This window comes from Numida meleagris, chromosome Z (genome assembly GCF_002078875.1).
Source record: "Numida meleagris isolate 19003 breed g44 Domestic line chromosome Z, NumMel1.0, whole genome shotgun sequence".
Taxonomy (NCBI): Eukaryota; Metazoa; Chordata; class Aves; order Galliformes; family Numididae; genus Numida; species Numida meleagris.
The window spans coordinates 56,416,611-56,436,128 of NC_034438.1; the positions used below are offsets into that span (position 1 = coordinate 56,416,611).

General features: G+C 36.8%; 1 protein-coding gene across 2 annotated transcripts in view; it reads right to left on the bottom strand.

Annotated features, from left to right (window-relative positions):
- The window catches only part of FBN2 (fibrillin 2), a 172,831-nt gene that overhangs the window by 42,401 nt on the left and 110,912 nt on the right, over positions 1-19,518 (bottom strand). The window contains exons 25-36 of one of the 2 annotated variants that reach the window (XM_021381203.1): positions 17,869-17,994; positions 15,529-15,657; positions 10,523-10,648; positions 9,606-9,731; positions 9,142-9,264; positions 8,887-9,012; positions 7,190-7,315; positions 5,982-6,104; positions 4,492-4,614; positions 3,076-3,201; positions 1,078-1,200; positions 591-713 (exon numbers count right to left, since the gene is read on the bottom strand). In XM_021381203.1, the coding sequence (XP_021236878.1) occupies positions 591-713; positions 1,078-1,200; positions 3,076-3,201; positions 4,492-4,614; positions 5,982-6,104; positions 7,190-7,315; positions 8,887-9,012; positions 9,142-9,264; positions 9,606-9,731; positions 10,523-10,648; positions 15,529-15,657; positions 17,869-17,994 (1,500 nt within the window). The remainder of the gene's footprint in view (positions 1-590; positions 714-1,077; positions 1,201-3,075; positions 3,202-4,491; positions 4,615-5,981; positions 6,105-7,189; positions 7,316-8,886; positions 9,013-9,141; positions 9,265-9,605; positions 9,732-10,522; positions 10,649-15,528; positions 15,658-17,868; positions 17,995-19,518) is intronic. The other variant, XM_021381204.1, reaches the window with a different exon arrangement.

The following is a 19,518-nucleotide window of genomic DNA, read 5'->3' on the forward strand; positions in this document are numbered from 1 at the left end:
TTCCAAACAAATAGGTATAAGCCTTTCCCAGGATTATATGACTGTCCTATATCAAGCAGAAAATGTAATGAAAATTCACTTTATGCATGTACTAAGCCAGAGAGAACTATGTAAATAACAGAGAAGCACGTCTTTTACTTTGTGTCCAGCTAAATGGGTACCACAAGCAGTTTCTATCTTGGTTTTGACTTAAGTTAAACAGCCAACCAAACTTAGACCATCTATTTCAGATAACACATTAATCAGTTCCAAGACAAGCCTATGATTTAAAAATCCTGTTTTTAAAATGATAATTGCTGACTCTCGGGAGAACAGAAACAGAAATAATAAATGTTTGGACAAATTTAAAAAGGGGTAAGAATTTATAAACACCATCAGTTATTTGCAGTAACTTATTCTCTAGAAAATTAAATAGTAGGATCAGCATGTGAAGGATTATTTCTGAATCTTGCTATCCCCATGTACATTAAAACAGCCACCCTGCCTTTGAACAGAGGCCAAAACTACTCTTGTTTGGTATATCTAGTATCCATACAACACATTATTATTAATTATTTCTATAGTAATACTTCAGGGTAGCTTCTACTTACCCACACAACCAACTCCAGTAGGATTCAGCTGGAAATCTGGAGGACAATTACATTCGTATCTCCCAGGAGTATTTACACAAAGACCATTAACACAGTTAATGGGATCAGCACATTCATCAATATCTGAAATAGGAAGGCTACATTTATAAATCCATTCACTGGGTGGAAAAGAAGAATCATGTTACATTTTAAGGCTAAATGAGCAGGAAAATTTCAAATGCAAGTTATTGCTAAATGAAACTGAAGGAAAAAACTACTAATCATTCTTCAAACAATTAAGAATAATTTTTGTACAGTTGCATATTTAAGAAGCAATTGTTTTATTCCATTCTTAAATGACGTCACGACATGCAATTACCAGGGAAAATATGCATTTGTACTGTTGCAGGAGAATACAATGAATGTTTTGTGAACTCTTGTTTCAATTAACTTGGTACAATTAAAAAATATTTTAGTCTTAACGTATCTACAAAAAGAAGAATTATACCTGTACAGTTTCCCCCAGTTCTATCTAGTTCATAGCCATCGTCACAGATGCAATGAAACATTCCTGGTAGATTATTACAGGTACCAAATACACATATATTCTGGAAGGAGCATTCGTCAATATCTGAACGAGTACATTAAAAACAGAAAATGTAAATGAAGACATGTGTAACTTCTGAGTTGAAAGCAACTAACATAAGGAAAAAAATCTGCAGGTACTGTCAGATAGCAAGATTCCTAAGCAGCCAAAATCAAGCAGCTGTGAAAAGGACTCAAGCAGATCTAGCATGCCCTAATGAGCTATTTTCAACAGAGACAGGAAAGCAGAAAGCACTGATATCATTTTACAAAATACTGCTAAATCTTCATTTCGAATTCTGGGTACAGTTCTCTTTTCAAGAATGACGAGCTAAAACTGGAAGACATATAAGAAAGCAATATTAAAATGTTCAGAGTAACGAAATTTCAGCGGTGAACTTAGCATGCCTGCCTTAGCCAAAGGTTGAGAAGTGATATAATGCCTCTTTACAAGACTATCTGAGATACAGTGACTTTCTTAAGAGGGAGAAGGGAAAAAGAAGGGATAAAATTTTAAGTGAAAAGGAAATTTAAGATAAATGTTTAATGTAGGTCCAACAGACCTACATTAAATTAAACTGGAAATTAAAGGAAGGTTTATAAGTACTATTGAGAGTACAGCTGTGTAATGACTTCCAATATAGGTCAAGAACACAATTTGTGTTAAGAAAAAGCTTAACAAACATATAGAAAAAACTGTGTCATTGAGAAGCTAATGTATGAACATCTCAAGGGATTTCTGAAGAAATTAAATCAATTATTTACATTACAATTATTGCACTAAATCCAGGATTTGGATCTTATCCACTGACCAAAAAATTAGCCAAGGAGTCACACTTTAGTTCTCAAATTGTGTAAATTAATCTATGTAACACTTTCAGCTTTCTGTTGGAATCACAATAATATACCAAGACTTTTTCCAAAATTCTTCTATTTCTTTTTCAGTGCACCATTGTGGACAAACTGAAAAGTCAAAATTTCATGACCTGCTGTCCCAAGAATTAGAATACATAATTTTCAAAATACCAATTAGATGGTATGTATTTGGGGACTTTTATTAGAACATTAGTTTAATTATGAGTTGGCAACTGAGCTGCACTGAGAAATTCATTAAGTAAGACAATTGATATTGCATTGTAATTATAATAGATCTAATTAGAACAATTGAGAAGCTAATCTCTCTGAAGCTTATGGTAGAAATCTCATTTGTACATGTATACCTGAATATGTGGATGTGCCAATTTACTGACTGAATTATAAAGACTACATTTTGGAGGCTGTTTTTAATGCCTCAACATGAATTTTTACTTTCTTAGAAATTTTTTACCATCACAGATAAATAAATTAAAAAGCTTTGGAGCATTAGTTACAACGAATTTATCTAATATACAATTTTCATATTAATCCAAAAAAAGGAAGCAAAAACACAACAGGGAATAGAAACTCAACTGTGTTAGAAAGAGAATCAGTTTTGTGCTTTAGATGATCTGCAACAATACTGAGGGTGAATGGATGACAATTAAAAAATCTCCAGGACACATTTTAAGGAGTGTTACAGACTTGTCAAACATAGTGGTGATTTGCCTACTCTAAATTTCCTGAAAAAAAAAACATTAAAAATGAAGTCACATAATGAACTTAACACATTAAAGAAAGCAGTTATTAATGTAGGACTTTCAACATAGTATTCACTAGCAACAAAACGAAGAATATAGTCACAAATCCCAAAACTACAGAGCCAAACTCTACTCAGATTTTTGGACCATGACCAGGAAAACTTCCTTGCTTGAAGAAATCCCTTTTATATGTCAAGTATGTGCTGCATATTCTGCTTCCAGGCAGAGGTCCTTCCAGCAATTCTTGTTGCTTTATAGCTGCCAATCCTAACTCAGAAAATAAATCTGAAATACTGGTAGCTTACCTTGGCATGACTTGCTGTCTGAGGCAGGAGTGAATCCCATCTCACACTCACAACGGTACGCACCAGGGACGTTCAAACACTGTCCGTTTTCACACAGATTAATATTTTCTGCACACTCATCAACATCTGTGGGAGAGAGAAACTTTCATTGAAACAACATCCTTCAAAATACAAAGAATATTATCCTACCACTCAATGCTGCTGAGTACTGCTGATATAAAATATTTCTACCTGAAGAAAACTTGGAAGAATAGAGTATAGCAAATCCAATGTAATTTCTAAATTGACTCCTTTTACTCAGCTAAGAGTCTTCTTTCATTATCAAAATTTAAATTTTTGTAATAATGCAAGGTTTTCAGTTTGGTACTATTAGCTTTGGTAAGTAAGGTGAATGCTTTGCTTAAAAAGTCAAAACTTTGTTTTTATTTTATATTACTATGTTAGTTGAACATAAACATTTTTTGTACTCATTACTTCAAGCATTTGTTCTCTAAAATGGTGTGACTCATCTATATTGTAAGATTTCTGTCAGCTGTAAAAAAGAACGATAGCAAGGGAAGTGTCATTGTAAGTGCTCAACAATTTGTCAGAGATGTTTCCGATTGTTCAAACAAAATTTAATAAGGTTTCTTCATTTTATTCATCAACATCCTATCTAATTTCTAAACAACAAATCTCAGGTATACTGCATTAATAATATGGTTTAAAGCTAACCAGACACTTGAAACACATAAAAAGCAAAATTTGAAGATTCTACTTCTGAAATTAAAAACTCCCAATGACAATCAGAAGATTTTATATTTAAGGTGTAAATTAATTTGTGGTCTAAAACTATTTAGCTAATAACAAATGCATTCACATCAATTTCTTTGTATTTTACTATTGTTAGGATGCACTCCTTCAAACCTTCAAATTTGCTGACTGCACGCAGAGCATATCAGAACTCTAGAGCATAGACATTATTGCATCTTCCACTTCAAGTGATAAAACACAGTAACTCAATGCCTAGTCAGTTATGTTTTACAAAAAAATTCTTACACTTCATATAATTCTTTAAATTTGGGGTTATTTTGAAACACTGCACACCAAACAATTTCGCTGTTAATAGCAAACAGTTACCAATGAATTTAAATGTAGAGATAACAAAGTTTTTCAACTATTTTTGAAAGAGCGAATGCATATTTGCTGCAGAGGAAGGAGTGCAGGAAGTTCACTCAACAAATGGTCCCAGTGTATTTAGTTTGGTGCACAAACCTAAAGAACAGTCAGCCATCTTTGTGAGCATTTCTTCAGGAGATGGGAGGAAAACTGATTTTAAATGATACTCTTATGTGTTCAGGCTTGGGTTTAATTTTGCTAAGATTCCACACAACAGAAACTACCAGTAACAAATCAGCTTTCACAGAAACTACATACCAGAGCAAGTAAATCCATCCCCTGTGAATCCCTCAGCACAGGCACAGCGGTATGACCCTGGAGTGTTCACACACTGAGCATTCACGCTGCACTGGTGTGTTCCATTAGAACATTCATCAAGATCTTCAGATCAGGGGCAAAAAAAGTGCAAGCATTAATACAGAAGACAGAATAATTGCATGTAACTATCAAGCTAAAAAAAGACAGAACATCCTAGCAATGGATGGAATTCAGCTGATTCATTAGTGTAAATGTTGACATTATTACTTCAATGTTGGTATCCTGTTAAAAAACTTGGAATCAAGGTGAGCTAAAAAAAAACACAATAAAGCAAAGATGGTGAAGTCAAAATCTGGCCCACTTTTGATGACTCTTCTCAATTATCAGAACATAAAAGCAGCCCAACCTTATGAAAGTCAGCGCAAGCTTTCTTTATCAATTTAGGTGTCCCTTCGGATTAAAAACAAAACAAAAAAAAAAAAAAAGAGGAGAAAGAAAGAAAAAGATGACTCTCCTGAACCTAACGAGCAATTACAGCTTGATTTAATGACAGTGGCTACCTAGATGCGTGACATGTGAGTCAGAAACAAGTGTCACACTGTAACAGGTGCTATGGAATATTTGACAGTTCCTTTGACACTCTGCCTCACCCATTAGTGGCTGTCTGTAGAGGGGTCTCCTGGAAGAACATTCTGTATTCAGCAGCTATTTTAACTACAAGAATACTGCCAATTTTTTTTTCTAAATCCCTTCAAATAGGACTTTTTATTTGCCTAGTAGAACTTCACAAATTTTTTACTATATGATAACAATAAAAACCATAGAGCCTTTCTTTTTTCTCAGACTTAGCTTTAAAATCCACAGTAAAATCTCATAATACAGTATTCTATCTTTCATATATTATACCAATAAAGTCTAATTCATATGTGAAACTGATCCCACAGTTTCCATAATGTTCTGCAAAAAAAAAGGTAAATATTACAATCTCTTTTATAAGAAGGTTAAAAGCAAAGGCAAGGAGACATGATTTGGTTACAGCAGCCCAGCAAAAGTAGAATCAAGTTTCCAATAAGCTGAGTCTAATCTGCTTTATATTAGGCCTATTAACTACCTTTAGTATAGGATTATTACAAAAAAAAAAGCTGTATTAAGTAACAGAAATAATATCTTACTGGCAGGAAATCACAAAACAAACTCTATTATATTTCTGACTGCATTTTGTATTTTGCATATTTTGGACATTTTATACTAACTTTGTAAAATACCTATTTAATTCAGTAGGATGTTACACAGGCAGGCTTCTGAGAAGAAAGAAAAATCATCCAAAAACCCAAATCCCTGAAATGTAAGAATCTTCTGTGATCATCTAGTCACAGAGTGCAGCAGAGAAAAAAATAATACTTTCCTTCTAATGGATTATTCATAGTTCTATTGCATGCTTTGTTAAAATAACATGAAAGAGAGAAAACCTCAGTTTTCTATATACTTACCAATACATTTAATGCCATTTCCAAACCATCCCTCTCTACAAGTACATTTAAAACTTCCTGGTACGTTGACACATGAGGCATGCATATCACAGTTGTGAGCACCAATTTCACACTCATCCACATCTACAAGCACAAAATAAACTATTAGTATTTACAGTCAGGAGCACCAGAATATTACATGTGTGCTCTCTCACATGCTGCTCTACATCCATCCCACTGTGCAGTTTTACAGTCTTTTAAAAAACAAGAGTTCAAAACCATATAATAATTCAAGCAAATGGCTTTGTATTATAACTTAATAATAGTGATAATTGTATTTTCAATTGTACTATCAATATGTTTTCAAAATGTTCTTTGTTTGTAAACATGATAAAAATTACTTTGATTTCCTAAAACTACTTTTAATGTAAAATTAAAGCTGTCTTACAGACATAGTAAATATGCTGAAATGTCTATGAGATGAGACCTTCGGGTGAGCAGGTGCATTTTAGTTATGAAAATTATTTTACTAATAAAAATGATACAGAATAAATTCCTAACCATAAAATTACATGAGGAATTCTGTCAGCCTTCCTAGAAAAGTAATTTGGGAAGAACTTAGCTTGCCTTAGTTGACCCAGACTGCAAAGGAAATTATACTAATTATTACAGGAAGTTGCACTGTTTGAAACTCAACTACTCTGATTCTTTAAAATTTGTTGGTGTGGGTTAAAGGAGGGCATTTACTTTCCCTCTTGTATATTCACTTTCTTTTTCATTCTTTTCTTCTACTGTTTTCCTTTTTTGACCTTTTTTCTTAGACTCCTGGGTCATTTCCTGCAGCTGTAGATGACAGATGAGTTCATACTTTAAGTATGCATGACAAGTAGGTTCAGATAGAATACTTCTAACACAAATGCAGTTGTACCTAGTCAATCTAAGTTTCATACCATAGATATTCCCCCAACTTATATAAGAACAACGTTTGCCTTTAAAACTGCAATTACCTATAAGGCCTCTTCAACCATACTGATACTAGTCAACGAGCATACCTTTTCAAACTCCTGGATACATGCTGACACATACAATAGACTCCTACACTTAATATTTACACTTTATGCAGAAATTACAACCTTGCTTGCATGTGAACACTCTTGAGCATTTATTTTACCTTAAAGCCAACTAAGATATGTATACATCATAACATATATGTTGGAAATTTGCTTTACCTGTGCATCCAGTGGTTCCTTTCTTAACTGAATATCCCAGCTGGCAGTGACAAATGAAGGAACCTTTAGTGTTCTCACACTCCCCAAACATACAAATGTTGGAATTCAAATCACATTCATTCACATCTGTAAATGCATATGAATTTAGTATTAGTTAAATACTGCTGTCACGTAAAAGCATACTTTTTCATTTTGGAATGCCATTGTTCAGGTAAAAATGTCAGAAGCACGCTAGGAGAAGCTGTTTACTCCTTTGAGGGTAGAGAGGCCTTGCAAAAACATCTTGACAAATTAAAGGTCTGGGCATGAAGTTTAACAACAGCAACTGATAGATTCTGTACCTGGGACAGGTTAACTCTGGCTATACATACATATGGAAGGGATAAGAGGTGGAGAGCAGCCCCGCAAAAAGGGATCAGGGTGTTCTGGCTAATGGCAAGTTGAATGTGAGGCAGCAGCGTGCCCTGGAGCCCAAAGGGCCAAAAGTACCCTGGGGTGCACCAGGCCCAGTGCTGCCAAGGGGAGGGGCTGTCCTCTCCGCTCTGCGCTGTGTGACCTCACTTCCAGTGCTGCCTGCAGGTTGGCTGCCACAGCATAAGATGCTCTATTAGACAGGAAGGGCATAAAGCTATTAAGGAGCGTCCAAAGGAGGGCTATGAAGTTGGTGAATGGTCTGAAGGGCAAGGTGTGTGAGGAACTGCTGAGGTCCCTGTGTGTGCTCAGCGCAGAGCAGAGGAGCTGAGGGGAGGCCTCATGGCAGCTGCAGCTCCTCACAGAGAGCGGAGGGCAGCGCTGAGCTCTGCTCTCTGTGGCAGCGACAGGGCCTGAGGGAACGGGATGGAGCTGTGTTGGGGGAGGGGCAGCTGGGGGTTAGGGAAAGGGTCTGCACCAGAGGGCGGTGGGCGTGGAATGGACTGCCCAGGGCAGTGGGCACAGCCTCAGTGCCGGAGTTCAAGGAGCATTTGGACACTGCACTCGGAGTTTGGATTTTGGGTGGGGCTGTGTGGAGCCAGGGGTTGGACTCAATAACCCTTGTAGGTCCCTTTTAACCTAGGATACTCTGTAATTCTAGGACAGCTTTGATCAGTATTACATAGTATAACTTCTCCTCAATGTGTGTGTGTGTACGCCTGTGTGCACTTACTTAAAATGACTATTGAAAGATTTATTGGACAGTAGTTAACAAAATATAATTTCAGTAACATAGCCCAATGCATCTTAAAATAAATGAAACATTAAATGTAAAAGATGGTGGCTTCTCATAAGCACCCAAACAAACTAAAGATGTCAATTTAATCTGAGGAAATACTCTTATTTTGATTTCCATTATAATCACTCATGATAACTTTCTGTAGTTGCGAGCACAAACTTAAATACTTAGAAGAGATATCACAAAATGCTGGGGCACCCAAACATTCTTTTCTCAGTAGTAATACTCTAGAGAAATCCTACGATTATGATTAAATCAATCCTATTTTTGGAATTACAGGACTTGATTTATGCCTAGAATCTTTTCAATATTTCTTGTACCCTTCCCGACATTTATACAGTAGCAAGAAAGACCTACAGATCTTTTGTTTTCTGCAATTCATGCACATCAAGCGAAAACCTTTTTTTAAGGATTCAGCAGAAAATCCCAAAGTGTTAGCTATACAGTTTTCAGACATGCATTACCTTCACTGCATACAGATACTTACCAATACAAGTTTTCATGTCCATAGAAGCCATAAATCCATCATAACAGAGACAGCGATACTCCCCAGGAATGTTAGTACATTGCCCTCCATCACATATATCTGGATTGTTTTCACATTCATCAATATCTGAAATGAAAGTAGAAAATAATTCTCTCACACTGGTGCAGACTTATGAAGGATCACGTTCATACTGGCTCAAATGTTGTAACTTTCAACATATTTTTAATGAAATCCAGTAAAAATATTAAAACATACCTGCACACGTTCTGACATCTGGCATTAGAGCATAGCCATCACTACAGCTACATTCATAGCTGCCTTCTGAGTTGGTGCAGTGGGTGTCACAGCCTCCATTCATTATCATACATTCATCAATATCTGGGGAAAAAACATTAGTTACAGTAAGTCCACTTTTATAAAGAAAAGTCACCTCCTCTTCCAATTTTACTTTGGAGATGAACAAGTTTGCCAGTACTGATTCTGTGTTTTAATTCTTACACTGTACCCTCCTGATGTACATTTTGTTCAGCATTTTGTCTTTGAACTGCATTTTCACATGTGGGAGCAAGTAGCTACTATTAGTTGTTGCTTTTGTTCTCATTTATTACTAGGGATGTTAAAATAAGTGCAAAAGACAACATGTGGAATGTAGTATGAAAGCCATACAAAATAATATATGTGGAAGTAAAAATATATAGCTGAAGGTATGCAGCACTTGCCTACGCAGCCTTGTCTGTCAGCCGTGGCTTGGTATCCAGAGTTACAGGAACACTGGTAAGTTCCAATCATGTTCACACAGTTGCCATTTCTGCAAAGATTGTCACTTAGTGAGCATTCATTTACATCTGGAAAAGAAGTATTTACATTGATCACTTACTAGCCAGAATGAAGAATATAATTGCTTAAATGCCAAAGAAAGAGGATAAGGAATAACATTTTAAACCAGTGGAATTCAAGCACTTTCAACTTCTTGCTCTTTGTATTTTTCAGTTCAAGGTATGGACCTCTGTATAGCATGGCTAGTGACCATATAGCATGTACAGTGATCAAATGTTTATTTTCTTCACCTTGTGTCTGTGAATATTAACTGCAGCATATGCTGAATATTGATCCTCAGAAAGTGCATGGTACTCCAGTTTGCTGGAGTTTAAGCCAACTCTTACAGTGACTATGCATCAAACACAGCAACCAAAGAGGTGACCTGCTTTACAGCTTTTGCATATTTTTTCCATCTTTTTACTAAATTATTTGCAAAAATCAGAGCATCATTTCACTATGCGACAAAAACACTTTTTGTTATTGTAGGAACTAAGTTCACTTTGTACTTTTATGTCTTTTAATTGAAAGTAGCTAACATGAGTAGTACAGTCTTTTGAGCTGCTTAATAATCCCTAGAGGCCTGGTAAAATAATTCACTTTGAAGTCAACAGTGTCAAGGGCACTGGAGATTTTATGGGGTCTGCTATAAGGTTTTAATTTGAAGGTATTCATTGTATTTGAAGGTACTCCAAGGAAGATCATGAATCTGTACACAATATTCTATAGTAACATCCTTTCCAGTAACAAGAAGTTCTCATAACACAAAATACTGCTCTTTTTAGAAAGCTGAAGACTATTATTCTTAGTTGAAACTCACCAATGCATTCCTCACGTGATGGTGACAGCTCATGTCCCACAGGACAGACACACTGAAAACTCCCTTCTGTGTTCACACACATCCCACCTCTACATAGCAAAGGATTGCGTTCACATTCATCAATATCTGAAAATAAACCACGATAAGTAAACATAAATTCATTACTAAGGAGCAAAAAAGGGAAAGGCAGTTATCAGAGCCTGCGTGTCAAGTCCAGGAGTTCACAAATGAGACAACAGTTTAATTCAAGCAATGCTACTCCCTTCCTTGTTCTGTGTAACACGGCAAACAAAATATTATACATTACTAACTCTAAAGTAAGTTGAATTTATTTCATTTTATTGGAAAAAAAAAATCATTCAAAATTAAGTATCCTAGGAGAAACAGGAAACAAGAAAAGAAAACATCTGTTTGGATGGACGCTATTTTGAACAATGTGTTAACATGATGAATTTTTCAAAAAGTGCTTTTTAATTCAACCAGATACATATTTATGTATGCATTGAAATTATTGTCCATGGATTGAAATTAACGGGGACATGCATGCAAACTTCTAACTAAACTGCTGTTCAGTTTGAGAGCTACTGTGCATGTGGAGATGTGGCTGAGGAACAATTTCTACAACTTACAATGCGAGTATTTCACTCACAAACTTAATAAATACAGCTAAGGCTACAGACACAGACAGAAAGAATTAAAAACAAAAGTCGTTTAAGGTGTAGGATACACTCATACTTTTGGACTCCCAGGAAGAACTACAACTAGCCTTTTTTGAAATTGGAGACTTTCATTCAAATAGGTAAACTAGTGTTACATTTCATTAGCCTGAGCTCTTAGCTAAGGCATCACAGGATTTCACAAGTTATTCACATTAGAAGAGAAATTGACTGATAGAATCCAACTTCTTTGTTGATATACTCCTGTAAGGATAATCTTCAAAGCTCCAAGATGTTTTCATTCAGAATTACTCCTTCATTTTCTCAGTTTCTGCAAAAGGCCCTCAAGAAGTCATTTTTCTTATTTTTTTCACTCTCTGTTTTTTAATCTGACATCTTAGTTCCCTGCCTCTGTCTTACAGAAAACAAATAGTATTCACTCTGCATTTGTACCTCGTCTCTTCTGAAGGTTTCCATGGTATAGCTTCCTTGTTATGTTAACCTGTAATTCAGGCAATGACTTTATGGTGATTCTTGGTGTTTTCAAACGTCACAATGCACAGGAAATCAATTACAGGTGAAGGAGGCCTGCATGGGGGCCATAGGACCACATATTTAAGTTCAGTCAGGAGCACAAAAAGCAGGGACAGGTGACCTATGAAGAATACTGAGGCTCCGCTTGAGTATGCAAGTTAGACCCTGGCAGGGGATATGAAAACTAAAAGAAAGTCTTCCCCAAGTATACAGTTGCCAAAAGGAAGATGAGGGAAAACATGGACTCAATGCTGAATGAGGAAAAGGAACTGTTGACACTGGACATCTGGCTGAAGACAAGGTATTCAGTACTGTCTTTGCGTACATCCTCCCCAGTAAGTATTTGCTTTCAGGAATGTGAGACCTAAAATCAGTGCTAACATCTGAAACAAGGAAGACTTACCCCTGGTGGGACAGGATCAATTTTAAGGAAAATCTAAACAAATTAGACGGTCAAAGACTCATGGAATCTTGTGAAATATACCCACAACTGCTAATTAATTCAACCAGTGTCACTGTGAGGCCACTATGGATCATCTTTGAAAGGTTATGACAATTAGATTAGAATCTTTAGGATGGGAGGAAAGCAAATATCAACCCATTCTACAAAAATGGTAAGAAAGAGGATCCAGGAAACTACAGGCCATTCAGACTTATTTTGATCCTTGGGAAGGTAACAGAGCAGACAACATTTCCATTTGGAAGCAAACAACATTTCCATTTGGAAGCAATTTCCAAACATACAAGTGACATGAAAACAATATGGTGTGGCTAGCAGAGACTTAAAGGAAAAATAGTAACTGACCAACTTGAGAGTTTTCACCAAAACAACACCTAGATCAATGGATGAGAGAGCAGCAAATGCTTTTTACCTTGACTTCAGAAAGGCATTTTACACTTGTTTTCCCAAATACCCTTGCAGACAAGCTGACGAATTATGAGTAGGTAAGGGCTCTGTGGAGTGGACTTAGAACTGCATGAACTGCCAGCTTCGAAGGGTTGTGATCGGTGTCACAAAGTCCAGACAGAAACTGGTTGTTAGTGGTATAATTCAGCAGTCAATAATGGGGCAAATACTGTTAAATTAGTTTGTTAATGACATGGATGATGGGTCAGAGTATACCCTTAGGAAGTTTGCAGGTGATAGAAAACTGGAAAGAGTAGTTGACATATCAGATAGTTGTACTGCCACTCAGAGGGACACTGACAGGCTGCAGAAACAGGCAAACAGGAAACTCACACAAAAAAAAATGCCAATTTTCTGCTCATGGAAAGGAATAAACACACTCAGAAGTACCAGTTGGGGAATTACCTACTGGAAAACAGTTTTGCAGAGAAGGACCTGGGGATCCCAGCAGACTAAATACAAGCCAGCAACGGGCCTTTTGCACAGACTGTTGGCAGCATCCTGGGCTGTGTTAGGAAGTGCACCACAAGAAAGTTGAAGGGGGTGAATATTAACCTCTATTTAACACAGGTAAGACCACATTTAGATTGTTGCATTCAGTTCTGGGCTCCCCAGTACAAGATAGACAAGAATAAACTTGAAAAAGTTTCATGAAGAATCACAGAGACTTAAAAGGGGATGGAATTTCTGACATATTGTAAGAAAACCTTAGACTGCTGTGGATATTCAGCCTTGAGAAGAGAAGGCTCAGGAGGGTTTATCAACATGTGTAAATATTTTATGGTGAGGGTGAGGAAGACAAAGCTACCTTCTGATTGCTGTCCACTGACAGAACAAGAAAGAAATGTGAACAAATCTGAAAGACAGGAAATTCTACTCAAACATGGAAAGGAACTTCTTTACTGGAGGGTACTCAGAACAAATATCTGAAAGATATGGACAAGGGAAAAGCCACTGATGATGTCAGTCGGCCTTTGAAACAGTACACCAAAACATCCTTCTCTCCAAATTGGAAAGATATGGATTTGATGGGTGGAATGTTTGATGGATGAAGAACTGGCTGCAGGATTGAGTCCAGAAAGCAGTGGTCAATGGCTCAATGTCTGGATGGAGACTGGTTACAAGTGATATCCCCCAGGGGTCAGTGCTGGAAGCAATACTCTTCAATATCTTCATCAGTGACACTGACACTGGGGTCAAGTGCGCCCTCAGCAAGTTTACTGATGACATCAAGCTTTGGGGTGCGATTGACACACCAGAGGGATGGGATGCCAACCAGAGAGACCTAGACAGGCTTGAGCCTATGTGAACCTCATGAGGTTCAACAAATCCAAATGCAAGATCTTGCACCTGGGACGAGGCAACCCCCATTACCAATACAAGCTGAGGGATGAAAGCATTGAGCGCCGCCCTGCCGAAAAGGAGCTGGAGGTACTGGTGGATGGCAAGCTGGACATGAGCCAGTAATGTGCCCTTGCAGCCCAGAAAGCCAACTGAATCCTGGGTTGCATCAAAAGCAGTGTGGCCAGCAGAGCGGGGGAGGTGATTCTGCCCCTCTGCTCTGTGCTGGTGAGGCCTCACCTGCAGTACTGCATCCAGATGTGGAGTCCTTAGTACAGGAGACGCACGGACCTGTTGGAGTTTGTCCAGAGGAGGGCCTGTTGGAATGTGCTCAGAGGAGAACCACAAAAATGATCCAAGGGATGGAACTCCTCTCCTACGAGGATATGCTATGAGAGGTGGGGCTGTTCAGCCTGGAGAAGAGAAGGCTGTGAGGTGACCTGACAGCAGCCTTTCAGTATCTAAAGAGGAGCAACAGGAAAGAAGGAGACAGACTCTTCAGCAGGGTCTGTGGTGACAGAACAAGGGGAAATATTTTCAAGCTTAAAGAGGGTAGATTTAGGTTAGATATAAGGAAAAAGTCTTTTACAGTGAGGGTGGTGAGGCACTGGAACGGGCTGCCTGGTGATGTGGTGGATGCTCCGTCCCTGGAGACTTTCAAGGTGAAGCTGGATCAGGCCCTGGGCAACCTGATCTAGCTGTAGTGTTCCTGATCACGGCAGGGTAGTTGGACTAGATGGCCTTCAGATGTCCCTTCCAACTCTAAGAATTCTATGATTCTATGACTGTGTAACATCCATCCTAGAAGATTTTCAATATCCAACTGCATATGGTCCTTGCTCTAGTTCACCCTGCACTCATCGGGGTTCTGACTGGACAATCTTCAAAGATGCTTCTGCTTCAGGAGCCTTTGAAGAGAACTTGAATGATTTGTCCCTTTCATCAAAGATATGTTTTCATAACAGCAGCAACAAAAAGTTAGGTCTTAGAGTCACAATAATAAAGTTGAACTTATCTGGGGAAAAGAGAATTCAACCAAGATGAAAATCTCAGACATTCAATTTTTATTGTGTATACAGCATGTTAACATCAGGTTTTTTTTAAGGTGGTTTTCAGCATTTGTTGTTTCAGTATCTACTCTTACAAATTTAGACCATTTAAAGTTATGTGGGTTTTCAGGAAATTTCAGAATTTTCTGAAAGAAATTTCTGAAATCTCAGAATTTCTTAAGACCTGACAGTATAAAGGAAACATGAATCATATTACCTTCAAAACACCTTTTATTCTTAGCTGTATATTTCAATACCTCATTAGCCACTGCTGAAACTATATGAGTAGTCGCTGACAATCTAAATTATCTATATACAAATACGTAAATGTCATCAGCAAAAAGAACAAGCAAAGCTGTACACATAGTTCAGTTATCCGTCCTATTTCTTGGACATATGTCTCTTTTTTTTCCCAAGAAGTCACAGTAATTTTGCATATGAAGCATTCAGTGGAGCAGAGCTAGTATAATACAGAGTACAGTAAATTGAAGGACTCCAGCTCATCTTAGCAACACTTACCCATACAGTTTTTCATCATCATGAACCCACTTTCATAACCATCAAAGCACTCACACTCGAAGCTTCCAGGAGTGTTAACACAAGTACCACTTCCACATAAGTCTGGGGAGATTCGGCACTCATCAATATCTATTTTACAGTAAAAGAAAAGGTAGAACAATAAGCGTTTAAGGTGATCCTTCATTTCATAAAGATTGGTCATTTTAAATGAATTATATGAGAATCATATGTACTACATACATCAATGATGTAATTCACTTAATATTTAAAATAATCTGATTGTATGAAAAAGTTTGTGGAAGATTCATAATGCAATGACTCTAGAGTTCTCAGCTATAGATTAAACTAAGTAACAAGTAGGCTTCCATTAAGTGTAAATTAAAGTTATATTTCTAAGGAAGCTAACCGTAATAAATTCTAAGTCATTATTACAGAGGTACCATTTGATCCCAAGAATGCACTGTTATTGACATTAAATTGCTTTTCACAAAGACAATTCTCAAGTAACAGCATTATAAGCTTAGAACAGTTATCTGTTCAAAATTCAAGTCGGTTCTTTGAAAGCAAGAATTACAGTTCACTAGTTTCTTGTACCTTGTGTATTTTATTAATTAAATTTGAATGAAACTTGCTCTGGAAAACTACATCAGGTTTGTAGAAGGTAAAAGAGAAGAGAAAGAATGAATCATTGTAAAACACACTGGTAGTAAGGCAGGAATCTGAAAGGGAATTTGTAACATAGGTATGATTCAGTGAAACAGACTACTGTTGAAAAAGAGCACTGGAAAGAACTTGACAGTGTATTATTCACTGTCTCCTCACATCTTTTTAGACCCCATTCCTCCTTATTCTACTGTCCATCCACTCTTTCTGAGGTGAACTAGGTCTCAACGCCTTTGCTTCATGCCCTCCACTCTATAACCTCCACCTTCAACTTCATTCATAATTTTGTCATTAATTTTTATATATTAAGAAAACAGGAAGTCTGTATAAGAAATAAAAAGTATTTGAAACAATGAAGATACTAGTCCAAGGGAATAAGGTATAGGAATCTGTCATCCAAGAAATCTGGGGAGCAAGGAATATAATAGCAGAGAAAGGCATTAACATGTCTGTTCTAAGATGTTGACCTGGACAATGGACTGATTTCTTAAGTATCTCAAGAAAACAAGAAAAATGCAAGCTTAACTGAAAAAATTGTAAGAATGAAAGAGAAAAAAGAATCAAAGACTAAACGGTTCATTTTTCCCCACATGCAAGAATCTCCTTTGCCTTGTTACTCCCCATGAACACATTTCTGTTAGTAGAAGATCAGTTCTCATACACAGATGTGTAGAGGTGTGGAATGGTAATCCATGCTATGGGCCTGGGATGGCACTGATTGCATGGCTTCCTACAGGCTTTATAAAATACTTTGTGGCTAACATAAAACAAACAAACAAAAGCCTCCCTCTTAATAAAACCTGGGTCTCCATTACTGTTCAGTGGAACATTTCAATCAGAACAAACTTTCTGCGAAAAACAGAACCAAATGAACTTTTTGTAGGAAGAAGTTTTTTGACCTATATTTGTTAGCTTAGAAATATAGTTAGTTAAATGCATTTCTCATCAGTGCAGTCACTATGAAAACAAGGAAATCACCAGTTCGGGCAACATTAAAATCCAGACCAAGCTCAGTTAACATGCCTTACCACCCACACTTTATAATACTTAGACTCACTCAAAGAGTCCTATACAGTAAAAAAAAGACTTCCTTCACTTTCAGCACAGAGCCACCCACAATGCAGGCATCCAGGTTCTCATAACCAGGAAACTATCACACTTATCTTCCATTTCAGCTATTCTATATTCTACTTATAAATTATTCTATATTCTACTTATAAATTAAATGTATGTCTCTTCTCAAGTTAACACACTGATTTCAGAATTGCACAGGTATTTCTGTATGTGCTTAGCTATCATATCTAAATGAAAATTAATTAGTAATGGAATCTCTCAGTTCATTTGGTAATAAGATGTCAATAAAGAAAGTAAGTTAAATTAATTTGTATGTTATAAGGTTGAAATTAACTTTACTGGTAACTTCATTAATTTTTCAGCTTGTACTGATAGAGAATGATGAGCAATTTTAGCACCAACTTAAAAGATTCCTAAAGTCCATGTACAAAAAGAAAGTAAAATTAATTAGAGAATTACTTTCTAAAAGGAAAACAAAATAGTTCTCCACTCTGATCACAGATTAATCCCTTAGAAATTGAAGGAAAATAATTGCATCAAGCTTCCAGACCACTATGCTATGCAACAAGTTCCTTTAAAAGCCAGAGAAAATGCAGGACTTACCTGTACAATTTCTTTCCTCCATATCTAAAGCAAATCCACTGTTACACCTACATTTGAAACTTCCAATTGTATTCCTGCATTTACCATTCATGCACATACCAGGGAACACCTTGCACTCATTGATATCTATGAAAAAAAAAAGAACTTTATATATTTATTTATTTGTTTTTGTATTTATATGTTTGTATATTTAACAGAAATTTCCTTTTCCTTCTTTTCTTCTTATTGGACATAAAAGGAGGAATCTGGGCAGCAGGGGTCACCTGTCAGGGTCAGGAAAAGGGAAATGAGAAGGAAAGAATACCAAAAGAAAAGTCTACAACAAGGGGTGGCAGAGGGAAACCATCCTGGTTTTCTGAGAATCTCCACCCCTGGGACTGGGGCTGAGTGCAACCTGAGTGCAGTAAAAATATGGTGGCAGGAACTAGGAAGGGTGGAGGAGAGGTGCTGGTCTGAAGCTGAGCCTGGAGAATAGGAAAGAAAAGGTCTTTACCTGCTTGCTCAATTATTTATGCTTTCTTCACTTGACAATGCACAAATCAGTAGCTAAAAGTTCATATTTATCAGCAATCAACAATGCTCAGTGAAACTCTCCACAATGCAGTTGTTATGTCCATAACACAAATGTGTATCTTGTTCTTCATTTGGCTAACACAATGAATATTCACTGTGTTCCTGAACCTCCTTATAAAATATATAATTGTTGTCTTTCTTATAATGTAGCGATATCTGAAGATCAGTTTAGAAAAGATTAACTTTTCTTTTGTAGAATATAAAACGAACAATTTCACCTCTTCTAAATGAGTTTTTCTGGATAGCTGGGGTAAAACAGGCTGTTAGAAGATCTTATGTATGTTATTCACACCAGCCTCCTTTATATCCACATGCACAAGGGGATTTACACATTTGAACGAGCTTTTCTTACACACTGTAATTTGCTGTGTGAATGTCCTTACTTGAGATTTATCACACTTATTGTGATAAGGCAAAATTTTATCTCAAAAGTCATTAGTGTAAATGTAAAAAAGAATGGTGCAAATAAAAGCCATTTTGCAAGCAGCAAAACCTTACAAAAATCTTTGAATTGAGAGAATTACTAATGTATTTATTAAATCACAATTGAATGTTCAGACCTTTGCACGAGAATAGTAACTCCCGAAAACTGGAGCTTATGTACGGGAAACAGAGCGCCAACCTCTTACTGTTTTCTCAAATGTTTCAAGAATCAGCTCAGCTTCTGAACACACAGAAATTTACGGCTCTTCTCCTCAGACTTCAGTCATCTGAAATATCTCGGATCTGGTTTCTTAAAATTTTCCAGCCTCTTCAGTTTTGTTTGTGTTCTATGGATGGGGAATCCAGGAAAAAAAATGGACAAAATGTTTTCTACTTAAATTATGAGGCAACGGAGCTGCGGTGATACAGAATTAGAGTGGTGCAGCATCAAATATTCTTCCCTTCTAATCACTTGATTGGTATTGACTCTGCAAACCATAGGAAGAATCCATCCTTCTTAAGACTGTGTTTCAGAGACCCTCAGCCAAATCACAGTAATACCTTGTGTTTGCATTTTGACTTTGTGGAATTCCATCTCAGTCTCAGTTCACTCTGCAAAGCACTACTTTCAAGAAGTGTACACTTTCTTTTATT